Source organism: Pristiophorus japonicus, chromosome 26 (genome assembly GCF_044704955.1).
Source record: "Pristiophorus japonicus isolate sPriJap1 chromosome 26, sPriJap1.hap1, whole genome shotgun sequence".
In the NCBI taxonomy this organism is placed as follows: Eukaryota; Metazoa; Chordata; class Chondrichthyes; family Pristiophoridae; genus Pristiophorus; species Pristiophorus japonicus.
In genome coordinates, this window is record NC_092002.1 from 14,854,179 (window position 1) to 14,868,582 (window position 14,404).

Consider the following 14,404-nt stretch of genomic DNA (forward strand, 5'->3'; position numbering starts at 1 on the left):
TCTGGATGGGAATTGTACAGGGGGGGGACTGGTCCAATGTGGGTCAGCAAAGATAGGGATGAGGGGTGAGTGGGACTTGGTGCACGATAAGGTACAGGAAGCAGACTATTGGATGAGCTGAGGTAGGAGGGTGGGAGGCCAGGAACGTTAAATTAGTCAGGTTGGGCGATGACAAAGGCACGGTGAGGGTTTCAGCAGCAGATGTGCTGAATTCGGGGCAATGATATGGAAGAGGCACTGGGAGCGTCAGCCTAGATTCTGTGCTCAAGTGTCTGGAGTGGGATTTGATCTTGCAAGTGCCAGCCATGGCTCAGTGGGCAGCACTGTTGCCCCTAGGTCAGAAGGTCGTGGGTTTAAGTCCCACTCCAGAGACTTGAGTACAAAAATCTAGGCTGACACACCCAGTGCGGTACTGAGGGAGCATTGCACTGTCGGAGGTGCTGTCTTTTGGATGAGACATTAAACCGAGGCCCCGTCTGCTCCCTCAGGTGGATGTAAAAGATCCCATGGTACTATTTTGAAGAAGAGTAGGGGAGTTCTCGCTGGTGTCCTGGGGCCAATATTTACCCTCAATCAGTATGACAAAAACATTATTTGGATATTATCACTTCGCTGTTTGTGGGAGCTTGCTGTGCGCAAACTGGGTGCCGCGTTTCCCACATTATAACAGTGACTACACTCCAAAAGTACTTCTCTGGCTGTAAGGTGCGTTGGTACTGAAAGGCGCTATATAAATGCAAGTCTTTCTTTTTCACAACCTTCTGACTGCGAGGCGAGAGTGCTGCCCACTGAGTCACGGCTGACACCTGATGCCCAAACACTCCTGCTGTGCTATCTTTCTATTTCACTCATTAACGCCCTCTTCCCTTATTTACAGTATTCCCTCAATCCATCGCTCAGATGCTGGGAGTTATCGATGTGTCGTTTTAGTGAAAGGGAGAGAAATCATCTCCAAAGAAGCCCAGCTGGAAACGGAAGGTGCGTCTTTAACCCATTAAATGCTGAGATGGTGTTGGCGCTGTGAGTTCCGGCACTGTGTGCCTCTAAAGGAGGGTTGGGTGGACCTTGAATTCAGCAAGTGGTTAGGATATGGAATGCGCTGCCTGAGAGGGTGGTGGAGGCAGACTCAGTCGTGGCTTTCAAAAGGAAATTGGATGTGTCTGAAAGAAAACATTTTGCAGGGCTACGGGGAAAGGGGTGGGTGGGTGGGTGGGGGGGAGTGGGACTGGCTGAAGTGATCTTGCAGAGAGTCGGCACAGGCTCAACGGGCCGAATGGCGTCCTTCTGCGCTGTAAGCATTCTATGATTCAGTTCCTCAGCCAGCATTGGGTGTAAGACAGCCATTTGCACCCTCCCCCCCACGATGGCCCAACACAACCAACGTGCATTAAGACAAACAGGCCATAAAGACTCTGCTTATACTCTGATCAATGCTGTGGCTGGTTTGAGCCATTATTGGGAATAGGAAGACAATAATTGGTCTCTGGTGAACCTGAGCACCATGCAGCGCCTCCTACTGGAAGTGCACAGAGCCAGATGCCGGGATGAGGTCAGGGTTTCAGCATACTTGCGATTCCCTCCATGGCTGAAGTGCCGCGGAGACTCGCTGCCAAGAACGGCAGCTGGAGCAGGCGACTGGAAGCCTGCCTTAACCCAGCGGGGAGGAAGTTTGAAAAAGGCGGAGGGAATGGATGCTCTCTCACCGACCGACACCAATGGACCTGCCACAGGATGGGTTGCTGTTCTGGGATGCACCAGCAGGGGGAGGTGCTGTGTGGAGGTCACACCCTTTCTCTTGCACCTCCCAATGGCTGGCTTCAGAACTGCACTGGTAAGAGGTCAGTGGTGGGGCGAGGAGAGCAGGAAGGAGCAAATGGGGAAAACATTGCATGCAACAGAATTGTTGGCACTTCTGAGACTTAAGCAAACACGAGTGAAACAGATTTTGAACCAACATAAACGACACAAGAGATGCTCAAAGATAGGCCGCAGCCTAAACTAACATGGGCCCCACCAGGAGAGCCCTGGTAGGACTGCTTTTAAAGGGGCAGTCCAGCCTGGAAGATGAAACATTTAAAGAAAGAAAGACTTGCATCTATATAGCACCTTTCACAACCTTTTGAAACTAAACTTGTTTGTCCCCTGCACCCCCACCCTCAGAGACTCTGTCCCTGAAATTCTCCAACACGCTTTTGTCGACCTTTGGACTCGTAGTGTTTAAATCTCTCCGCGGCCTCACCTATCCCTATCTCTGTAACCTCCTCCAGGCCAGTAAACCCCCTCCCGTGATCTCTGCGCTCCTCCAACTCTGGCCTCTTGAACAGCCCCGATTTCCATCGCTCCACCATCGGCAGCCGTGCCTTCAGATGCCTGGGCCCTGAGCTCTGGAATTCCCTGTCTAAACTTCTCTGTCTCTCCATTTCTCTCTTTCCTGCTTTAAGACCCTCCTTTAAAATAACCGCTTTGACCTAGCTTTGAGGTCGCCTGCCCCAATATCTCCTCACGTGGCTCCGTCTCAAATTCCTGTCTGGTAATGCTCCTATGAAGCGCCTGGAGAGGTTCTACAATGTTAAAGGCGCTATATAAATGCAAGTGATACAAAGGTGACATGCGTTGTCTTGACGTTGATTCACTCGGAGATTGCCCGATGATCTGACGAGCGCTTTGTTTCTCTTGTGCCCCCTCCCCCCAGGGTTACCGCACTTCACCGAGGAGCCGCAGGATATCAATGTGTACCGGAACACGCCCTTTAACCTCAGTTGTGCCGCGGGAGGCTCGCCGGAACTCGAGGAGCTGGTGTGGCTACAGGACGGGGTGCCGGTCCCTCCTGGGCAGAAGGCTGCTGCTCTCTCTCCCTCAGTCCTCTCCGTTCAAGGTTAGCACCTCTGGAAATGGGATACGGGGAAGGATGGTATTGGGCAGGGACCAGCAAACACTAAGGTCGAGTTGGCCTTCTACCATCCTGGTAGTTGCTTGATACACCGACACTGGGGTTACTGACTAATCCATCTCGATCAAGCTGTGCTGTGCTGTTTTTGCTTCACAGGTTCTTTGCTTAAGAATTCATAGCAACACCTTGCTATTAAGAACTAGTTGGTTTATTAACAAAGGTTTAACAATCACACTACACATTACCGGTTCATCCACTCATCATCATAGGCAGTCCCTCGGAATCGAGGAAGACTTGCTTCCACTCTAAAAATGAGTCCTTAGGTGGCTGAACAGTCCAATACAAGAGCCACAGCCCCTGTCACAGGTGGGACAGATAATCGTTGAGGGAAAGGGTGGGTGGGACTGGTTTGCCGCACGCTCCTTCCGCTGCCTGCGCTTGGTTTCTGCATGCTCTCGGCAATGAGACTCGAGGTGCTCAGCGCCCTCCCCGATGCACTTTCTCCACTTAGGGCGGTCTTTGGCCAGGGACTCCCAGGTGTCGGTGGGGATGTTGCATTTTATCAGGGAGGCTTTGAGTGTGTCATTGTAGCGTTTCCGCTGCCCACCTTTGGCTCGTTTGCCGTGAAGGAGTTCCGAGTAGAGCGCTGGCTTTGGGAGTCCCGTGTCTGGCATGCAGAGCAGATCGAGTGTGGTCAGTGCTTCGATGCTGGGGATGTTGGCCTGGTTGAGGCTCACAACTGCATACCTCATCGTGGATGAGCTGCACACAACTGGCTGGGGTTTTATTGAGTCTTGTGAACATCATGTGACTGGCTAAGCCACGGCATACTCACAGGTACATACATTACATGTACCACTTAGTCCACAACAGACCAGACATGAGGTGAGGAACCCCCTTCTCCCTGAATGGTGGAGAGCTTTCGGAACCATAAGCTTGTCTTTTTCCTCCTGAGGAACGCTACATTCATCACAAGCCCTGTCCCAAATTACTTATATAAAAAGAAAGAAAGACTTGCATTTATATAGCACCTTTCATGACCACCAGACATCTCAAAGCCAATGAAGTACTGTCACAATGTGGGAAACGCGGCAGCCAATTTGCACACAGCAATGTGATAATGACCGGATCATCTGTTTTTTTTGATTATGTTGATTGAGGGATAAATGGCCCCAGGACACCGGGGATAACTCCCCTACTGTTCTTCGAAGTAGTACCATGGGATCTTTTACGTTCACTTGAGAGACCAGACGGGGGCCTCAATTTAAAGTCTTATCCGAAAGACAGCACCTCCGACAGTGCAGCACTCCTTCAGCACTGCACTGGGAGTGTCAGCCTGGATTTATGTACTGCAAGTCCCTGGAGTGGACCTTGAACCCACAACCTTCTGACCCAGAGGCGAGAGTGTTGCCCACTGAGCCACGACTGACACTCGACTTCCAAAGATGTTATATCGTGGATTGACTATTCAACATTAACAACAACTTGCATTTATAGTTCGCTTTTAACAACAACAACATGTATTTATATAGCGCCCTTAATGTATGAGATAAAAACTTGACACTGAGCCGCATAAGGAGAAATTAGCGCAGGTGACCAAAAGCTTGGGCAAAGAGGTAGGTTTTGAGGAGCATCTTGAAGGAGGAAAGAGAGGTAGAGAGGTGGAGAGGTTTAGGCAGGGAGTTCCAGAGCTTGGGGCCCAGGCAACAGAAGGCACGGCCACCGATGGTTGAACGATTTACAATCAGGGATGCTCAAGAGGGCAGAGTTAGAGGAACGCAGACATCTCGGGGGATTGTGGGGCTGGAGGAGATTACAGAGATAGGGAGGGGCGAGGCCATGGAGGGATTTGAAAACAAGGATGTGAATTTTGAAATCGAGGCGTTGCTTAACCGGGAGCCAAATATAGGTCAGCGAGCACAGAGGGTGATGGGTGAGCGGGACTTAGTGCGAGTTAGGACACGGGGCAGCGAGCACAGAGGGTGATGGGTGAGCGGGACTTAGTGCGAGTTAGGACACGGGGCAGCGAGCACAGGGGGTGATGGGTGAGCGGGACTTGGTGCGAGTTAGGACACGGGCCGCCGAGTTTTGGATCACCTCGAGTTTATGTAGGGTAGAATGTGGGAGGCCAGCGAGGAGTGTGTTGGAATAGTCAAGTCTGGAGGTAACATAGAAACATAGAAACATAGAAAATAGGTGCAGGGACAGGCCATTCAGCCCTTCTAGCCTGCACCGCCATTCAATGAGTTCATGGCTGAACATGAAACTTTAGTACCCCCTTCCTGCTTTCTCGCCATACCTCTTGATCCCCCGAGTAGTAAGGACTTCATCTAACTCCCTTTTGAATATATTTAGTGAATTGGCCTCAACTACTTTCTGTGGTAGAGAATGCCACAGGTTCACCACTCTCTGGGTGAAGAAGTTTCTCCTCATCTCGGTCCTAAATGGCTTACCCCTTATCCTTAGACTGTGACCCCTGGTTCTGGACTTCACCAACATTGGGAACATTCTTCCTGCATCCAAACTGGTCCAAACCCGTCAGAATTTTAAACGTTTCTATGAGGTCCCCTCTCACTCTTCTGAACTCCAGTGAATACAAGCCCAGTTGATCCAGTCTTTCTTGATAGGTCAGTCCCACCATGCCGGGAATCAGTCTGGTGAATCTTCGCTGCACTCCCTCAATAGCAAGAATGTCCTTCCTCAAGTTAGGAGACCAAAACTGTACACAATACTCCAGGTGTGGCCTCACCAAGGCCCTGTACAACTGTAGCAACACCTCCCTGCCCCTGTACTCAAATCCCCTCACTATGAAGGCCAACATGCCATTTGCTTTCTTAACCGCCTTCTGTACCTGCATGCCAACCTTCAATGACTGATGTACCATGACACCCAGGTCTCGTTGCACCTTCCCTTTTCCTAATCTGTCACCATTCAGATAATAGTCTGTCTCTCTGTTTTTACCACCAAAGTGGATAACCTCACATTTATCCACATTATACTTCATCTGCCATGCATTTGCCCACTCACCTAACCTATTCAAGTCACTCTGCAGCCTCATAGCATCCTCCTCGCAGCTCACACTGCCACCCAACTTAGTGTCATCCGCAAATTTGGAGATACTACATTTAATCCCCTCGTCTAAATCATTAATGTACAATGTAAACAGCTGGGGCCCCAGCACAGAACCTTGCGGTACCCCACTAGTCACTGCCTGCCATTCTGAAAAGTCCCCAGTTACTCCTACTCTTTGCTTCCTGTCTGACAACCAGTTCTCAATCCACGTCAGCACACTACCCCCAATCCCATGTGCTTTAACTTTGCACATTAATCTCTTGTGTGGGACCTTGTCGAAAGCCTTCTGAAAGTCCAAATATACCACATCAACTAGTTCTCCCTTGTCCACTTTACTGGAAACATCCTCAAAAAATTCCAGAAGATTTGTCAAACATGATTTCCCTTTCACAAATCCATGCTGACTTGGACCTATCATGTCACCATTTTCCAAATGCGCGGTAACAAAGGCACAGATGAGGGTTTCAGCAGCGGATGAGCTGAGGCAACGGCGCAGACGAGCGATGTTACGGAGGTGGAAGTAGGCAGTCTTAGTTATGCCGCGGATATGTGGGCGGAAGCTCATTTCGGGATCAGATATGACACCAAGGTTGCGAACAGTCTGGTTCAGCCTCAGTCAGGAGTAGTAAGACATCACAGGAGTGATTATCAAACAAAAGTTAACACGGAGGCACATAAGGAGATATTAGGACAGGTGACCAAAAAGCTTGGTCAAAGAGGTAGGGATTAAGGAATGTCTTAAAGGAGAAGAGGGAGAGGTGGAGAGATTTAGGGAGGGAGTTCTAGAGCTTAGGGCCCAGGCTGCTGAAGGCACGGCCACCAATGGTGGAGCGATTAGAATCAGAGATGCTCAGAGGCCAGAATTAGAGGAGCTCTGCGATCTCGGAGGGTGGTAGGGCTGGAGGAGGTTACAGAGATAGGGAGGGGGCGAGGCCTTGAAGGCATTTGTAAAGAAGGATGAGAATTTTACAGCAGAGGCGTTGCCGGACCGGGAGCCAACGCCAAAGCACGGGACTTGGCGCGAGTTAGGACATGGGTGGCAGAGTTATGGATCAGCTGACGTTTACGGAGGGCGGAAGGGGGGAGGAAGTGGGGAGGAAGGGGGAAGACTGGCCAGGAGAGCGTTGGAGTAACCGCCAATCGGGGGAATCAAAGCCAAGCGGGCAACTCACACACAATGAAATCTCCACTTCTCCATTTCACTCTTCATCCCTCCCATGTCCACGACACTCAGCTCCTTCCCCCCCCCCCGCTGCTCGCCCCCCCACCCCTCGCCCCTCACCCCCTGCCCCCATCATTTTGTTGTGGCGCCAACTCTCCCAGGGTGTGCACAGAATTTGGTCCAAACACACATATTGCTAAAAATAAACGCTAAATACAGGACAAAAAATAAACAACTCGAACCTGCAATCCTGAATAAGTCCGGGCCTCCGCATACTGCTTCCGTACACTGATGTCCTGGACTGCTCCCGCTCCTCACCGAGGCTACAGAATGGTTTTAGAACACACCACCTTGGGAAACAGAAACTTCACTGAGTGAGTTCAGGGGTCGGAGTTGAAAGTAATTACGGCACTACACAGAAGGGTTTGATGGGCCGAATGGACTCGTGATCTCCTGTCTCCAACAGCTCCGCCCCAATGCTTCCGCTATTGGCTGCCCGGCACGTCCATCCTCACAATGTCCCGCCCCCAGACTCTTGGACGCCCAGCGTGTCCATCTTCACAATGCACCCCCCCCTCCCCCCTCACCCCACACCCCACACTCTCGCTATTGGAAGCCCGACATGTCCACCCACACAATGCCCCACCCCCACACTCCCGCCATTGGCTGCCCAGCATGTCCATCCTCACAATGCCCCGCCCACAGACTCGCGCGATTGGACGCCCAGCATGTCCATCCTCACAATGCCCCGCCCCACATTGCCGCCATTGGCTGCCCGACATGTCCATGCTCACACTGCCCCGCACCCACATTGCCGCCCGACATGTCCATCCTCACAATGCCCCGCCCCACATTGCCATCATTGGATGCCCGACACGCCCACCCTCACAATGCCCGCCCCCCCCCCCCCTTCACACTCCCGCCGTTGGATGTCTGACACATCCATCCTCACAGGCCCCACCCCCACACTCCTGTCATTGGCCACCCGACATGTCCATCCTTGCGGTGTCACGCCTCTCCCCACGGTCGATTGGAAAGCGAACAGAATCTTCGTGGTCCGATTGGATGAATCTTGATGTCAGCACTTTCCCCCCAGCTGCACCATACTCATAACGAATAAGCAGAAGCGTTCAGAAAAAATGAACAAGAGCAGACATTTTCTTTTAATGCCTCCCCCCTCCCCACGAGCGACCTAGAGATTAATCTTCAGTGCCTGGACACTTGGCTCAGTCCCGGGGAGTCACGTGACGACAGGCCCACAGCCAGACGCTCTGTTGTCCGAAACCGAGCCCACTGCTGGGCTTTTCATTCAGTCACATTCCAACGCATCAGCCGACAGAATGGATCATTTGTCTCAATCGGCTCCCCTTTTGTGTGGCCTCTATCAAGGTCACGTTACTGTGACAGCGAGCGGGCACTCTGCATATCCTGCAGCGGGCCGGGAGTGGGAGGGGGTCTTTTCAAATCACATGGGCTCCGATCCAAGACATTGTCAAGCGTGGGAATGCTCAATTGGGAAAAATATTAAGACAGCAGCGTCAAGGACTGTTTAGCGATAGCTTTTGCTTCTATTAACCATTGAGGGTCAGGGCGAGAATGCCGAGGGGGGTTGCTGGATCCGGAGACTGTCGTGTCTGGTGGCGAGGGCGGTGTGGGGATCGTACGCAGCAAATTCAATATAGAAGTGCGGTGAAATCGTTCCCCACAATCCTCGATTTCTTCCCCCTCCCGCACTCGCCCTCACCTCTGAGTCGGAAGGCCGTGGGTTCGAGTCACACTTCAGGGACTTGAGCACGAAAAATCCAGGCTGACACTCCCAGTGCGGTGCTGAGGGAGCGCTGCACTGTCGGAGGTTCCGTCTTTCGGGTCGAGACGTTAAACCGAGGCCCCATCTGCTCTCTCAGGTGGACGTAAAAGTTCCAATCAAATTTTTAAAAAAAATGCGTTTACAAGATGTGGGTGTCGCTGGCAAGGCTGGCATTTATTGCCCATCCCTAATGGTCCTGAAGGTGGTGGTGAGCCACCTTCTTGATTCATTGCAGTCCTGCGGTACGCCCACAAGGCTGGCTGATTTAGTAACTGTTTTGGTACAACTGAGTGTCTGGCTGGGCCATTTCAGAGGGCCGTTAAGAGTCAACCACATTGCTGTGGGTCTGGAGTCAGACCGGGTAAGGGCGGCAGATTTCCTTCCCTAAAGGACATCAGTGAACCAGATGGGTTTTTACGACAATCCAGTAATTTCATTTTCACCATTACTGATACTAGCTTTTTAAAAAAATTCCAGATTTATTTAATTAACTGAATTTAATTCCCCAGCTGCCCCAGTGGGATTAGAACTCATATCTCCAAAGTCATTAATCAGGTCTCTGAATTACTGGTCCAGTAACATAACCACTATGCTACTGTGCCCCGGTTAAAGAAGGGTAGGGGAGTTCTCACCAGTGTCCTGGCCAATATTTATCCTTAAACCAACACCGAAGAACAGATTTTCTGCTCATTATCACATTGCTGTTTGTGGGAGCTTTCTGTGCACAAAATAGCTGCCTCATTTCCTACATTGCAGCACTTCAAAAGTACTTCATTGGTTGCAAAGAGTTATGGGATGTCCCGAGGTAGTGATAGGCACTATATAAATGTAATTTCTTTCTTTCTTTTACCCCTCCCTCCCCCTCCTCTGCACTGTATTTGAATAAAGCGTTAAGGGTTAGAGTTCAGAGGTCAGGCGTGAAATGCTTTGTCACTCTGTAGATTATACATCTAGAATTAGCTCCTTCTCTAAAGGTGGTTTAAACGTGTCTCTCTGGTCTCAGCATGGGTCTAGTCAGGGAAGGTGGTGTTAATACCCCATTCCTCCCTCGGTCTGTCTCAATTCTCCCTCCGTCTGTCTCAACCCTCCCTCCGTCTGTCTCAACCCTCCCTCCGTCTGTCTCAACCCTCCCTCCGTCTGTCTCAACCCTCCCTCCGTCTGTCTCAACCCTCCCTCCGTCTGTCTCAACCCTCCCTCCGTCTGTCTCAACCCTCCCTCCGTCTGTCTCAATCCTTACTCCGTCTGTCTCAACCCTCCCTCCGTCTGTCTCAACCCTCCCTCCGTCTGTCTCAATCCTCCCTCCGTCTGTCTCAACCCTCCCTCCGTCTGTCTCAACCCTCCCTCTGTCTGTCTCAACCCTCCCTCCGTCTGTCTCAACCCTCTCTCTGTCTGTCTCAACCCTCGCACCATCTGTCTCAACCCTCCCTCCGTCTGTCTCAATCCTCCCTCCGTCTGTCTCAACCCTCCCTCCGTCTGTCTCAATCCTCCCTCCGTCTGTCTCAACCCTCCCTCCGTCTGTCTCAATCCTCCCTCCGTCTGTCTCAAACCTCCCTCCGTCTGTCTCAACCCTCCCTCCGTCTGTCTCAACCCTCCCTCCGTCTGTCTCAATCCTCCCTCCGTCTGTCTCAATCCTCCCTCCGTCTGTCTCAACCCTCTCTCCGTCTGTCTCAATCCTCCCTCCGTCTGTCTCAATCCTCCCTCCGTCTGTCTCAACCCTCCCTCCGTCTGTCTCAACCCTCCCTCCGTCTGTCTCAATCCTCCCTCCGTCTGTCTCAACCCTCCCTCCGTCTGTCTCAACCCTCCCTCTGTCTGTCTCAATCCTCGCACCATCTGTCTCAACCCTCCCTCTGTCTGTCTCAACCCTCCCTCTGTCTGTCTTAACCCTCCCTCGGTCTGTCTCAACCCTCCCTCCGTCTGTCTCAACCCTCCCTCCGTCTGTCTCAACCCTCCCTCCGTCTGTCTCAACCCTCCCTCCGTCTGTCTCAACCCTCCCTCCGTCTGTCTCAACCCTCTCTCCGTCTGTCTCAACCCTCTCTCCATCTGTCTCAACCCTCCCTCCGTCTGTCTCAACCCTCCCTCCGTCTGTCTCAACCCTCCCTCTGTCTGTCTCAATCCTCGCACCATCTGTCTCAACCCTCCCTCTGTCTGTCTCAACCCTCCCTCTGTCTGTCTCAACCCTCCCTCCGTCTGTCTCAACCCTCCCTCTGTCTGTCTCAACCCTCCCTCCGTCTGTCTCAACCCTCCCTCCGTCTGTCTCAACCCTCCCTCCGTCTGTCTCAACTCTCCCTCCGTCTGTCTCAACTCTCCCTCTGTCTGTCTCAATCCTCCCTCCGTCTGTCTCAACCCTCCCTCTGTCTGTCTCAACCCTCCCTCTGTCTGTCTCAACCCTCCCTCTGTCTGTCTCAACCCTCCCTCCGTCTGTCTCAACTCTCCCTCTGTCTGTCTCAACCCTCCCTCTGTCTGTCTCAACCCTCCCTCCGTCTGTCTCAACCCTCCCTGTTGCTGCCCCATTCGAAGTTGGGGCCTGCAGGTTGGTGCCCCCCTCCCCCCGCCCCCGCCTGCCGTGTTGTGTTGTGAATAGTTGTGGGTGGGTGGGGTGTATTTTAAGCATCGACCCCTGCCCAGAGACATTCCTTGTGCAGTACCGGAGGGGCTGGTGTGCGAGGTGTGTCGCCCACACCTTCGATGAGTGGCAGGGGTCGAGCCCGGTGTTGCCCCTCCCCCGCCCACCGGCCCGGTGGGACCCCCCTCCCTCCCCCACCTCGTGGTGTTCCCCTCCCCCCACCCGGTGGGCCCCCCTGGCCAAACAGCTGGGGCTGGAAAGCAGCCCCTCATCTGGAGCTTGTTGGGAGCTGAAAGCACAACATGTTTACTCAGAGCATACTCGGCATTCCTGGCCCGTCGCTCATCCCGAGCAGCTCCTGTTCCGGCTGGAGGCTGACAGGCCGAGCGCGGGCTGGACCATCTCCGCCGCCCCCGGGCCTGGCTCAGCGACAGCCACCGCGGTGAGTCTGAACGCTGGCGGGCGGTCCGAGCCGAGGAATGTCAGCGCCTGGCGCTGTGCAGCGGTTGGGCCCGGCTTTACTCCAAGCCGGATCTTTAATTTCCGCAGCCTTTCCTGCAACTCGAAGCCTGGCCGCGTGACCAATCGCAGGCCTCCAGGCCTGCCGGTGCCGTTAGTCACCGTCGGGCTTGCCCGCTCGTGCTGCCTCTGCCCAAGCAGACTGTTGTCGGGTGTGGGCCCAGGCACTGAGTGTTGGCAGGCTGTCCGACTGCAGGGGCATCACGGCCGAGCCCGCTCCCCTGCAGCTGATTTGCCAGCTTGATCCCCCGCCTGATTCCCCGCCTGACCGCTTGTCCCCGCTCTGCCGCTAGGGGGACACCGCCCCCCTGCCTGGCAGCAGCCAATAGCGCGAGGCCTGTCAGAGCTGTGTCTATTGGAAGCGTATTTTTCCCCCACTCTTCTCCTTTTCAGGCCCTCATCGTTGCTCAGGTTAGCGCTGCCCGCAGCCAGTCCCCTCCGGCACCGTGTCCCCAGCCAACTCCTGCACACATTCTCACCCAGTGGGAGTCACCGGATGGGGATCAGTGGGTCACTGGATGGGGATCAGTGGGTCACTGGATGGGGATCAGTGGGTCACTGGATAGGGATGAATGGGGTTACTGGATAGGGATCAGTGGGGTCACTGGATAGGGATCAGTGGGGTCACTGGATGGAGATCAGTGGGGTCACTGGATAAGGATCAGTGGGGTCACTGGATGGGGATCAGTGGGGTCACTGGATGGGGATCAGTGGGGTCACTGGATAGGGATCAGTGGGGTCACTGGATAGGGATCAGTGGGGTCACTGGATGGAGATCAGTGGGGTCACTGGATAGGGATCAGTGGGTCACTGGATAGGGATCGGTGGGTCACTGGATGCGGATCAATGGGGTCACTGGATGGGGATCAGTGGGTCACTGGATGGGGATCAGTGGGGTCACTGGATGGGGATCAGTGGGGTCACTGGATGGGGATCAGGTGTGGGAACCCTGGCTGATTTCCTTTTGCCCTTTTCCTAATCAGGGGGTGACTAGCTCAAGCTGAGATGAGTTTGGGCCTTCCTAGATGTATTGGGCAATATTTATCGCTCAACCAACATCATTAAAACAGATTATCTGGTCATTATCACATTGCTGTTTGTGGGAGCTTGCTGTGCACAAATTGGCAGCCGCGTTCCCCACATTACAACAGTGACTGCACTTCAAAAAAGTACTTCATTGGTTGTAAAGCGCTTTGGGACATCGTGAGGACATGAAAGGCACTATAGAAATGCAAGTCTTTTGTTGTTACTGGAGCACACCATGACCACCATTGTGTTTCCGTCACAGTTAATTTTTCACTGGCATCTTTTGTAACAAGCAGAATAAGTGAAGGGTTTGTGGCTTCCCAGAGCTTCAGAAGCTGCCCCACTAAACCCATCCACCCCACCGCCTTCAGTCCTTGGCTGATAAACAGATTATTTGGGTCACGATCACATTGCTCTATGTGGGAGCTTGCTGTGCGCAGATTGGCTGCTGCGTTTCCCACATTCACCGATGTAAAAGGATCGTGGACCTGTGTTTCTGTAGTGCCTTTCATGACCTCAGGATGTCCCAAAGCGCTTTGCAGCCAAGGAAGTACTTTTCAGAGTGTAGTCACTGTTGTAACATAGGAAAGGTGACAGCCAATTTGCGCACAGCAAGCTCCCACACACAGCAATGTGATAATGAGCAGATCATCTGTTTTTCAGTGATGTTGGTTGCGGGATGAATATTGGGCAGGACACTGACGAGAACTCCCCCCTGCCAATGTTCTGTTTAATTTTTTTGGGGGTGCGTGGTCCCTTTAACGGGCTGTGCAGACCATTCAAATTTCTGCACATGCGCGGTTTTCCAACTTAAAATCCGTTGCGCCGACTGCGTGGGACCTCTACACCGCTGCATGGCCGAGCGACTTAACAGGAACGTTGCCCCCCACCCCCCACCGAAATAATGCCACGGGATCTTTTACATCCACCCGAGAGAGCAGACGGGACCTCGGTTTAACGTCTCATCCGCAAGTGCAAGGAAAAACTTGCATTTATATAGCGCCTTTCACGATCACCGGCCGTTTCAAAGCACTTTACAGCCAATGAAGTACTTTCGGAGTGTTGTCACTGTTGTAACATGGGAAACGCGGCAGCCAGTTTGTGCACAGCAAGCTCCCACAAACTGCAATGTGATAATGAGCAGATAATCTGTTTTTGTTATGTTGGTTGAGGGATGAATATTGGCCAGGAAACTGGGGATAACTCCCCTGCTCTTCTTCGAAATAGTGCCGCGGGATCTTTTACACCGACCCGAGAGAGCAGACGGGGCCTCGGTTTAACGTCTCATCCGAAAGACGTCACCTCCGACAGCGCGGCACCCCCTCAGCACTGCACTGGGAGTGTCAGCCTAGGTTTAAGTGCTCA

General features: G+C 52.9%; 1 protein-coding gene across 2 annotated transcripts in view; it reads left to right on the forward strand.

The window, feature by feature from the left end:
• Positions 1–14,404, forward strand: part of LOC139239216 (tyrosine-protein kinase receptor UFO) — a 187,489-nt gene that overhangs the window by 44,131 nt on the left and 128,954 nt on the right. For both annotated transcript variants that reach the window (XR_011588615.1, XM_070867893.1), the window contains exons 3-4: positions 878–978; positions 2,693–2,875. Coding sequence is in view for 1 of the 2 variants with exons in the window: in XM_070867893.1 (XP_070723994.1) it covers positions 878–978; positions 2,693–2,875 (284 nt within the window). In the remaining variant the exon portion in view is untranslated. The remainder of the gene's footprint in view (positions 1–877; positions 979–2,692; positions 2,876–14,404) is intronic.